Source organism: Pteronotus mesoamericanus, unplaced genomic scaffold (genome assembly GCF_021234165.1).
Source record: "Pteronotus mesoamericanus isolate MK-2021 breed Mesoamerican mustached bat unplaced genomic scaffold, CSHL_Meso_final contig_52, whole genome shotgun sequence".
In the NCBI taxonomy this organism is placed as follows: Eukaryota; Metazoa; Chordata; class Mammalia; order Chiroptera; family Mormoopidae; genus Pteronotus; species Pteronotus mesoamericanus.
Window position 1 is genome coordinate 6,472,631 of NW_026555189.1, and position 12,039 is coordinate 6,484,669.

Sequence of the window (12,039 nt, forward strand, 5' to 3'; positions counted from 1 at the left end):
GGGTATCTGTGATTCTCAAACAGTGCAGACAAAATGAAGAAAATAATTTCAATGACAAGAATTTCCTAGAACAATAAACAGAACAATATTTTCTAATTAAGTAGGTTTAGGGGATGCCCTGATTAGATATAAAATTTCAACACAATGAATTAACTGTGATGAAATACACTTAATAAAATAGGTTGAAAAATTCAAATGCCAAAGAAATAAGATACACTGCCTTGGAGATTAACAAGCTAAGAGCAGAAATGTAGATCATGCTTGCAACAACTCTTTTAACAGCTTATAAAGTGTATGTATATATTTCAGCATATCGCGTCCTTCTTCAGGATGAATTAATACCAATGCACAACACTGATACACATCCTTGTTAAGTTACTGACCTTTGAGAATAACTATTACTAAAATTATTCAGTCAGAAAAAGGAAGTCCTCTACAAGGTGGAAAAATCAGTTTGGCCCAGCACCTTCCACAGCAACATTCCATACCAGAAAATAAAAGCACACTATCCACAGATTTCTGAGAAAAGGAAAATGTATCCATCCTTACTTTTTAAAAAAGTGTTAAAACAACAGGCTTCTCAAATTTGAAAGAACTCTGACAGTAAAGCACACACAAGCCCTTTTGGTGAAAAATAAAGCCGTACTTCATAATGAAGCATCGTCAACCAAGAGATATCTAGAAAAGCTGTAGAAGGCAAGATGACTGATTGGTGAAAGTCACAAAGTGTGACCCAAAACTGTTTCTAAAACACCAGTTTCTAAAAAGACTAAATGCCGTGTTACCTCATAACACAGAAATTCCACTCACGGGTACATATGCAAGAGAAAACACACGCCCACAAACACACTTATACATAGATGCTGAAAATATCAACTACCTGACAACGCAATCCAAGAAGAAATAAATCAAAACAAAAAGCCCTGAAGAATAGAGAGACTCTGGTGATGATAGGACTAGTGGTTAGCATTAAAAAATAAACAAACAACTATATAAATAATAGCAGGACTAGCAAAAATTGAAAGGTGGGGAACAGAAAGAGGAGGAGAGGACAAATGATTGCTAATTTTCCCAGTTTTCAGAATAGATCAATACTGTCTAAAATTAAAAAATTAGTTTGCTATCAAACGGGGTGACTCCATAGCCTATTAAAAATTTCACAATTTTTCAAAGGTCTGAGGGATCACTCAAGTTGACTATATACGGAATATAAAGCAATTCTTCTGGCTCCATTTAAGTTTCTTCTTTCTTCCTCGACTTCAATGAATAAAGTTTTATAAATTTACTTCTAAATTTCTCTTTTTCCCTCTAGGGCAGTGGCTCTCAACCTGGAGCAATTCTGCGCCCCAGGACTCACTGGGAAACTGCAGAAGACATTCTTGGTTGTCACAATGGGCAGAACAGCGCTACTGGCATCAAGTGGGCAGAGGCCCCATACTGCTCCATGCCCGTAACGTACAGGACACCCCCAGCCCTAACAGGGAATCATCCAGCCCGGTGGTCCAAGTTCGGAACCCGGCGCTGGAGACATCCAGTGGTGTCCGGAGCGATCCTCACCGGTGTTAATTGGCGTTTCTGGGTGGTGTGACTCTGGGTGATTATTATACTCTTTTCTTTCAGGTTCTGTATATCTTAAAATTTTATAATGATTATATATCAATTAAATCATTAATGGTAATGTTTAAAACAATGAATAAAGTATATGTGTATAAAATTGTCAAGAAAGAGTATTATTGTAGCCCTAGTGTCAAAAATTATTAGGATCCTAATCTCAAAATAAGGGATATTTTTTGAAAATGTTAGAAAGAACTTTTGTTCCCTCACATTTGTGAAATTTCTTAAATATAAATTATTACTATCACAAGTCTTTTCTAAAGAACAGAAAACTAAACAAAGTAAAATAGGCAAAAAATATATTTTTCTCCAAGAAAAATAGTGTTTCAGATTTATAAAGTCACTATATTATTTAAAAAGTGAAAAGCAAAAAGTATTAATATTAATTAAAATCATGCACTTACATGAGAGCACTTTCACTCCCATGAGCCGACGTGTATTGATGAGAAATGGCTCAGCTGGAACTAGGTGGTCTTTGTACTACGTGATTTTTTTCATCAGAGTAGGACTTTCAATAGAACCAATCCTTTCATTGAAAGCATATGTCTGCATATCATTTGTTTGCTTATACAATCAAAAACTTAGTCCTGTCTCTCACAAATTACAGATTTCTTGAGCTGCATATGATAGATCATTCTCCTTCTTTAATAAACTGCTATTTATTGATTATCCTTCATGTACCAGGTAATGTACTAGATACTAGGAACACAATAATAAATGAACAACGGACATGCTCTTGAGAGGCTCAAAAATAACGAGAAGTCAGTATGAGAAACATATCTTTGTAATATGGTCCACACCCTCTGAACGGGTAGGACTAAGTATTCTAGAGACCACTAGAGGGCTTCGCGGAGAAAGGGCTGGAATCTGAGAGACAGTCCCCAGCGGGAGGACCCGGGAGGCTTTGCAGAGGAAGGCAAGTACACGAAGGGGACATGAAGCCCGGTGCTGTCGGGGGTCCGTGAGCCTGGTTTGTGCTGCGGGGCCTGCAGAGGTACGGGACAACCCCTGTGGATGTCTCCTGATGGGTGTTCGAAAACATTTACCCTTCCTCCTTAGCATTTGGGGAGCGTGCTGAAGGCACTCCAACGGCAGCTGGCGCGCCCCCCGGCGATTCTGACGTGCTGCAACGAGGCATCGCTGGGAACCTCAGCCGCGGGCGGCCGCTGCCCCTGGGAGGGCGAGAAGAAGGGAAGGAACACGAGCCCTCCTAGTTATAGCCTATGCGTTTGTGTATTAAAGTATTCATAATGTATTCTCATATTCAAAAAGAAAGTAATTCATTAAGGATAATAGGTACTAAGTGCATGTCTGCAGCACAATGTTGAAGGCAGCGTAACCGTTCAAATCTGTTGTACTTCAGGCAAAACACCGAATGACGTTAATACTGACTTCTGACGTCAAACAGTACCAGCAGCAGTACATAATATGGAATTTCAGAGCCACCTATGATTTTTAAAAAATGAAAAGGACCTGGAAAATGACAGTGTATTAGGGGTAAGCTCATGTCTGGTACCAATAAGTCTCATACGCATTTCTGTTTATTTGTTTTGCTTTCTCAAAGCTTCTGTCTTCTCTCCTAGAAAAACAGGCCTGATATAAAATTTTCAGCATCTCTAGTTTGTGTGACTAAACCAAAATATTATTTTTTATTCCCATCTTTCCATTTTTCTTTTCAAACCTAAAAACTCCTTGTTCCAATGAAGAGTACTGGCCTCCTCATTGTCCCAGTGAAGGGTACGAGCCGCTTTACTGAAACCAGACAGCTGGAGCGGCCTCACCCTCTTTCAGCCTCAACCTCCATCTAAGTCACACTGAATGTACCTCTTTCATGGAGCCCCTTTTTAAGCCCTATGCCAACCATTGCTTAGTTCAAGCCCTCGCCCTATTTCCTTGTCTTACATCAGAGGTTATTTTGCCCTGGCAAGTGTGGCTCAGCTGGTTGGGCATCATCTCAAAAACCAAAAGGTTGCAGGTTTGATTCCTAGTCAGGGCACATGCCTAGGTTGCGGGTTCCATCCTCAGTAGGGGAGTCTACCAGAGGCAACTGATCGATGTTTCTCTTTCACATGGGTATTTCGCTCCCTCTCTTTTTCTCTCTCCCTTCCCCTTCTCTAAAATCAATAAGCATGAGCTTGGGTAAGGGTTTTTTTAAAAAGGTTCTTTCGTTGGTCTTTAGGTTTATAACGGGTCTTCATGCTTTCATTTGGATTGTGAAAATTAAGCTATTTCTCAGCCCTAAATGCCTTCCAGATGATGTCCACACACCTTTCTTCTGCTTATAAGACCCACAGTGCATGATCCCATATCTAGCAGCCCCATATATCTATAGTCTGCCTCCTTGGAAAGAAAAAAAAAAAGTGCCTAGAGCATTTCCTCTTCAGGGGGTGTATTTCCCATAAAGAGTAAAGAGGCATCCGCTTTTCCACAGCCACTGCTCTTCTTACTGAGGAAATTAAAGACAGCCCTTTATCAAGAAACAGTCCTATGACCTCATGTGAGGATGAGCGTCAACCCTAAAATAGATGTAGAAGACAAGAAGGCCAGGGAAAGCTCTCAATTACTGTTTTATTAATGTAAGAGATTAATTAACAGATCTCTAAATACTGCAACTATTTTTAAATTCTTATGTTGTTCTCCTCCCTCTGTATCTCCATAGTCACAAACACTGCACACTCCAGTTTCCCCGCCTCAGCACCACTGACATTTTGGACCAGGTACTTCTTCGGTGCAGGTGCCGCCCTGTGCACCCTAGGCTACTTAGCAGCATTTCTGGCCACTCCCTCTAGGTGCCAGTAGCACTCAAGCCCCTACAAAAATGACAGTCCAAAATCTCTCCTTGTATTGCCAGTGTCCAGTGAGGGGGGAAATCACCTTGCAAGGAGAATCACTGCCCTACGTGAAAACGTGCTGCGTGCTTAAGTTCCTGCAGGAAGGTTTTGAGAAAGAACCCTTAGGGGATTGAGTTGGTAATGACCTCCATCAAAGCAGACCAACTCCCCAGGGATTGTGGCAAATGAAAGTAAGGGGGATGGAGGACACAGGCCTGGGCTCCTGAAGGGTTTTAAGATCAGAACCAGTGATAAAAAGTGTATGTGATGTATAGGACAGTTTCTCTATAGTCACACAAAGTTGTCGCACTGCTCTGGATGCATCTGAGTTTACAGCCTCATCTCTTTGCACATAATTTTTCTCTCCACGAAATATCCTATGTCATCTTCATGTGATTGTGTAAGGCCTACCAGCAGAACAGGAAGTTGAGATGATAAAGGTTAGGGATGGTAGGTATAATGGCAGACAGTTTTTTTTTTTACAATGTATGTATAAATTTTAATAGCTTGGTATCACCTTTGCTTTTTAACTAAGCAACTTTGGGTATGTATTCCCATAAATCCATTGAATTGTCAGAGCATCTCTTCCTCTGTTGAGCCCCTAGAATAAAATTTTATTTTAGTGTATGCTTTTAAAGTAAATAAATGTTTCTTCTATTTCCATTTAAGTGTTGGAGAAACTAAAAGCTTAAATAATTAATGCATCAGTCTCTATATACCTAACTTATTTCAGAGAGCTTATGAATGAATCCATATGCTCATTTCATTCCCTGCTCAAAAAATATCAGTTTTCTGTGCAAGTATATTTGAACTTCAAAAGTCTGGTTTACAGTGTTCATACATTGAATATACACAGTAGCATGCCTCACTGAGAGTACACACACACACACACACACATACATACACACACAGAAAAATGAGATTAAAAATTGAAATGTGTTTGAGTATGTTGACATTTGACTGTATTTCTAAATGCACCCCAACTCCCAACAGCGGGAGACTAACACACAGTGTTAACAATCCTGTGTGCCCCGAGGCTCCCGTGTGGGCAGCATGGAGGGCTCAGGAGCGCTGGCATGCAGGGCCCACGCATCGAGGTGCTCAGTGGTTTCTCTTGGATCTTCTGAAGGTTTGCCATTCCAGCGTTCACTACAGGGCTTTCCGCTTCACAGAGGTATTTTGTTTGGTGACTGACAGGCTATTTCAGACATTGCTTATGAGTTTTCACACTAAAGGTCCGATTAATTATTTTATGACAGAAGCGTGATTCTTCAGTGACACCGCTTCCCTCAGACGCGCTCCCCACGCATGGCCGCCACTCACCGTCTCCCCGGCAGCGCAGAGGCCCCAGTTTATAGGCGGCTTCGGAGTGCGGCCGGCCTGTGTCCGTGATCACTATCTTAGTGACAGGCAGGTGTTCTTTGTAAGAAAGGAATCCAGTGTCATTGGTCCTAAAAAATAGGAACAACAAAATTCTTAAAATTACTCTGATTAACATAGTTATCAAATAAACAATAGGCCTATTGCATTTCAAAGCCAAGACGTTCTGAGCTAAATTTGCACACACAAGAATAAGGATCAAATTGCTCATCTGAGCATATAAAAATATGTCAGCATTTTAATTTCTCCTGCAGACAGAATATAGTTGGTGATTTTTGAACTCAGTTGGCCATTTTTGACCTTAAAATGGAATGGTTAACCAATGAACATTTGGGATAATGATTGATATTGCATTTTTAGGTCTACCGTTTTGATATTTCTAATTTTTTCCCCACATGATCTCTTGTATGTCTGCTCCCCTTTCTTGTCGCCTCTTGGTTTACACCATATTTTTATATTTAATTTTGTTTTCTTTATTCACTTTTTACTATATGCCTTGTTATTGTAGTTTAACATTGGCTTTGTTGATTACAAAATGCATTCTTATTTTATTGTCTACTTAGATTTTATGCTGTATTACTTAGTATGTCAGAAGCTTAATACAAGATAATTTATCACTCCCCCCTCTACATACATATACCTGTTCTTTGTTCTATTGCTGTAATATATTTAAACCCAGATGTTATAAAATTTATAATTCAACAGTGAATTATAATTTACTTTTTATTAAGAGAGTTATATTTACTGACTATTCACTATTTCCAGTTTCTTTATTCCTTCCTGAATTTCTGAGTTTTTATCTGGGGTTATTTCTCTTAGCCTCAAGAACATCTGTTAACATTTCTTATGTTGCAGCTCTGCTGGCAACAAATTCTCTCAGCATTCATTTAATTTGAAAAGCACTTCATTTTACCTTCATTTTAAAATATATTTTGTTTAAAATAGAATTCTAGGTTGACTCTGCTTCTTCTTTCAATACATTGAAGATCATTCCATGGACTTCTGATGAAGGGGTCAGCCTTCACTGGTAACCTTGCCCCCCGTATGCAAGGTGTTGCACCCGATCCACCCAACCTGGCTGCTTCCAAAGCATTTATCTTTAACATTAGTATTTTAGCAATTTGAACAATTTCTCTGTTTTTATTCTGCTTGATATCCTCTGAGTTTCTGGATTCTGTATATTTAAGTTGTATTAGTTACTAATATAACATAACAAATTACCCCCCAAACGTAGTGACTTAAGAGTCAGCACCATTTATGCTCTATTGATACATGCTCGTAGGGACTCTGGGCATAGCTTAAAGTGATCCTTTGGTGCGGAGTCTCCCCTAAGGTTGCAGTCGAAGTTCAGGTGAGGACTGCGGTCATCTCAGGGCTTGCCTGGGGAGGCATCCGCTTCCAAGCTCCCTCAGGCGGTTGTTGGCAGTTCTCTTTGTCAGTTGTTGGACTGCTATTCACTGGCTGTTGGCTGAAGGCCACCCTTGATTCTCCGCCACATGGGCCTCTCCCCAGGACAGATCACAACATGACAGTTCGCTTTATCAGAACAAGAAAGCTAGAACAGCCAAAGAAAGAGGTGCACGCAAGTCAGAAGTCACAGTCTTTTGTAATCTAGTCTGGGGAGTGGTATCTCATCACTGTTACCACATTCTATTCATTAGAAGCAAGTCCCAAGGTCCAGAAGACCTTCAAGGACAGAAAATTCCACATGCTGCGAATAACGGGCAGCGTGGAGTATCATCGGGAGCCACCTTGGAGGTCTGCTACCAAAGACTTTTATTAAACAAAATTAAGAAATTTTCAGCCATTATCTTATCAAATATATTTTTGCCTCATTTTATTTCCTGTCCTTCTGGGACTCCAATCTCTTGCCCATTAAATCACTGATATTTTTCCAAACATCACAAAGGTTTTGTTAATTTTTTTCAGTCTTTTTGTTGTTCTTCTAATTTAATAACTTCTATTGATCTGCTTCAGGTTCATTGAAGATTTCTCCTGCGATCTCCTCAGTTGAAGTCCACAGATTGAATTCTTCACTTCAGGTGTTACTTTCCTATTCTAAAATTTATATTTTCTCCTTTGATATAGTTTTCATTTATCTGCTTAGCTTACCCTCTGTTCACTTGTAATTATTTTTATCTAAGATTTTGGGCATGTTTACAATAGTTGCTTTGAAATTTTTGCCTGCTAATCAATCACGTCCCAGGGTCTGTTTCTAATAACTACTTTTATTTTCCAGACCTTTAATCAAAGTTTACTCTTTTTTTTAATATGCAGTAATGGCTACCTTGTCCTGGGCATTATGGGTGATAGTGTAGAAACTCTGGATTCAGTTACTGTTCTGAAGACTTCATTTTTTGTTTTCATAGACAGTTAAATCACAAACTTATCACAACGAACAGTGGACACTTGGTTTTAACACTTCATTAGGGTGGGCCTATGTCAGTTTTGCTCTTAGTTTTCAATCGCAGCCTTTGCTGTAAAGTCATAGACATCCTGTTATTTCTGTGGAAAGCTCAGGGATTCACAAAGCACATTCATCTCAGTGAGACAACCTCTGGATGCTGCGTCTCCTCGGGTGGTAGCTACTGAAATTTCTGTGCAGCTTGTTCAGTTTTTCCAGCTGTATCTCTCTGCTTGGTTCCAAGAAATCTCTCTGCGCACGTGCAGTTCGGGGGTCAGCCAAGGACCTGAGGGGGGTTCAGATGGAGACACCACCCCGGGAGGTTGTCTCCTTCTTGGGCTTCACATTCTGCCCTTGCTATCCAGGCCTCCCGGCAGCCCCAGACTCTGTGCTCTGGTACCTCCGATCCCACCCCAGTCTTGCATTATCTCTGAGTTCTAGCTGCCATCTATCATGTGGTCTGACTAATTCTCTCAATGAAAAGGCATATAAACATGCATCTCACCCACGTGAGCTTCCCTCTTCCAAGGATCAAAGCCTTCCAACCCTAGCAGTTTCTACCTACATTTGGTTGTTCTCTACTTACTTCGAGTAGTTGTTCTTATAGTTTTTTCTGGGATTATAAATGTTCTCAGGGGAACATTATTCATTTCTATGCAGGCTACATCACCATAAGCAGAAGTTAATATAAAAAGTTTCAAAATCTTATGTTTGAAAATTATTTTTCATTAATAATAATGTCATGGAGGTATTAGTTATTGGTGATTACATTAGTTTTTTCCTTCTGTTAAGCATTGCTATGAATATTTTATTCACATTTTAATATACAATATTACTGTGTAGGTGTTTTTTGTGAAGGCAGCAAGAAAAAAAAGAGTACAGATTTTTAAAAACTAGAGCTTGAGTAAGGAAGACAATATTCCTCATATCAAACATGAAATAATAAAAGTACACCATATAGATGCCTCCTTCTAGGATATCCCAAAAGAATCTGTTTTTTGATAAAATGTAATCTTGATGTCTGTCAAATAAATCAGTGAAATATCATATAATTCAAAATGTGAGCTTAATTAACCATGAGTTGATTACTGGAATTCATGTATATTCTGTAGCCAAATCAATCATATTTACAGTCCAACTGATTATTAATTTTTTAAAATAATTTTTATGTGCAGATCCAAGTGCACAGTAATGTAATGTGCATATGGTATGTTGAAAGGAAAATTTAACAACATTTTTACTTCACAAATAAAATCAATTGTACAAATCCAACTCTAGTAAAAGATACAGTAAATGTATTTTTAAGTTTTCAAAGGAAAACACATACTTAAGACTTTTCTTCTATTTAGAGAATACTTGAAACTCAATTTTCAAATCCCTAAAATGTTACTGATTTGCTCTTTCAAAATATGATAAACAATAGAACATTAGTTCTTTGCAGCATGGTTTACCCTTTAAACAAGTAAAAATGCTACATATTCATATAATTGTGGGAAATTCTAAGATTACATTTAGAAAGGTTTTAGAGGCAGCTTATTAAGAAAATGTGCTTTAGCAATTACTGGCTGTAAATATATTTGAGAATAATAGAATGCTTAATTACACTTCATTTCAAAGAGAATAATAATTGACTTACAATAAAGAGGCAACATGAAACAGATGCCTCTTTCATCATTTTACAAAAAAAAAAAAAATGTACATGACTAAACAATCCATTCCCAAAAAAATGAAATAAAAAGACATTGATCTTAACATTTGGGATATAAACTGATTATAACACATTTCATCAAAACATACTTTCATTTGATTTTCTTCACGGTACTAACTTGTTCAGTATCTACCTAGCTCTACATATAGTGAATGGTCCATTTAAAAAAATAAACTTTATTTTGCAAAAGAAAATCATATGGAAATCACCATTCATTCCGGTCAGCGTTGCAGTTGCAGTAATACTGAGAATCAACACACTTCCCCTCCAGTCCACAAGCACATTTTTGAGGGTCAGGCAAAGAACCTCCCCAGTACGTTTGTGTTTCATTGGTTCTTCCAACCCACCAGCTCAGAGGGGTTCCATCTGAAAGACAAATGCGAGAAATGTGGTATCTGCTATACACGCCACTGCCCTCCATCCCCATATAATTTCCTTCCTTCCCAAATCATTAAAAAGAATAAAAGGAGAAAGGGAAAGGCTGATTTAATGTAATGACAGTCAAAACAGTGTAACTCAAGGCATTTTCTTAAGAAATATTTTTTTAAAAATATTTTATTATATAAACTTAAATGATTGATATATTTTTCTTTGAGTAGAAAAGATATCAGCAATTCCTAGTTAATTCAGGCATGATAGTAAAAATGTATTGAGAGCAGTTCACATATGTATTTTCTTTGAGGATAATTTTTTAAACAAGTTAGCATAAAAATATAAACCGAAGTAATTAGCAAATCAAATGTAATACTGATTTGAGATCCTAAACTGCCCATTATAGAATGTTATATAAAGTCAATGACTTATCTCAATGTATGCATTGGCTAAATTATAGTAGCTATCTATTAAACATTAGACATGGTATGGTACTTCTTTGTCATGATTTAAGATTTATTTGAAAATAGGTATTTTTTCTTTTATTTAATGGCTTGGCTCTTTATTTGGAGACTAAGAATAACACTGAGAGATCTTAATCCCTAAAGCAAATACTACACTCAAAAACAAACTTTCCCTTAACCAAATGCATTGCTTTCTATGATGAATATTCAGCTACCAGTTCTTCTCAAAGTTAAAACTAAACATGATGTCAACAAACTAGAGCAAAGAATAGACAGAATAGGTAGGATTTTGAGAAAAGAAGGTAAGGCATGAGGGCAGTCTCTCACTTGGAGAGAGAGAGAGAGACAGGAGAAATTGTAGTCATTGGAGAATCAGGGCATAAGAATGTGAGATTCAATCAGTCAGCTATTCAAAGGTGCTTGATCATTTTTCTGTTGACTTTCAAACCTTTTAAGTTATCATCAGCCCCACTAAAATCTGGGACTTTTACTAATTTCTCCTTTACTTGTGGATACCAATGCTTATCATAACTCACTGTTGCATAGTTACATGGCAAATTCTCTCCCAATGTTACTTTACATATGAGATCAGCCATGCCAAAAAGAAAAAGAAAAAAAAACCGAACAAGCTTGTGCTATGCATAAAGACATTAATATCAAGAAGCTTCATTTTTAAAACTGCATAATGAATTCATCAACAGAAGGTGAAAGCTATGTGAAACATTTACCAGATATATTTCAATATATTGCTCAAAGCATCTTGTGTTTATAAAGGGAAAATAAAACATCATTGCCAAAGAGTAAATATTTTTACTTCTAAATGTCCTATCTTCCCTATAAAATAGAAACCACTGAATGTTTTACTGGTACCAAATACCTTTGGTTCCATCCAAGACTTTTGAAAAATGGCCTAAGGAATTTAAGTATAAAAAAGAATTAAGAAAATCATTAAGAAATTTTAAAAATTAAAATTATAAACTATAATCATCATGGTAGAACATTGCCCTTCCTAGAGTTAAAGTCCCAAATGACTTGTGCAGTCACACCGACGGTCCTTCTGGTGTGCGGAGTCAGCGAGCCACGGCCTGCAGAAACCGCGTTTCCACACGCAGTCCACCTCACTTGCCCACAATGACCGCGCCATTAATACCTAACTCTGCCCCAGCTGCAAGAGCTGAAATTGTGCCTTTAACTTGTTTGACACCATCTTGCTGTTCTTCCCTACCTATTTGTTAATTTGATCTCAAAATCCAAATTATTCTCTCT

At 37.8% G+C, this 12,039-nt stretch overlaps 1 protein-coding gene across 1 annotated transcript in view; it reads right to left on the reverse strand.

Annotated features, from left to right (window-relative positions):
* Positions 1-12,039, reverse strand: part of CNTNAP4 (contactin associated protein family member 4) — a 230,621-nt gene that overhangs the window by 41,141 nt on the left and 177,441 nt on the right. Inside the window, exons 14-15 of the mRNA XM_054579166.1 lie at positions 10,147-10,303; positions 5,769-5,896 (exon numbers count right to left, since the gene is read on the reverse strand). Coding sequence (XP_054435141.1) covers positions 5,769-5,896; positions 10,147-10,303 — 285 coding nt within the window. The remainder of the gene's footprint in view (positions 1-5,768; positions 5,897-10,146; positions 10,304-12,039) is intronic.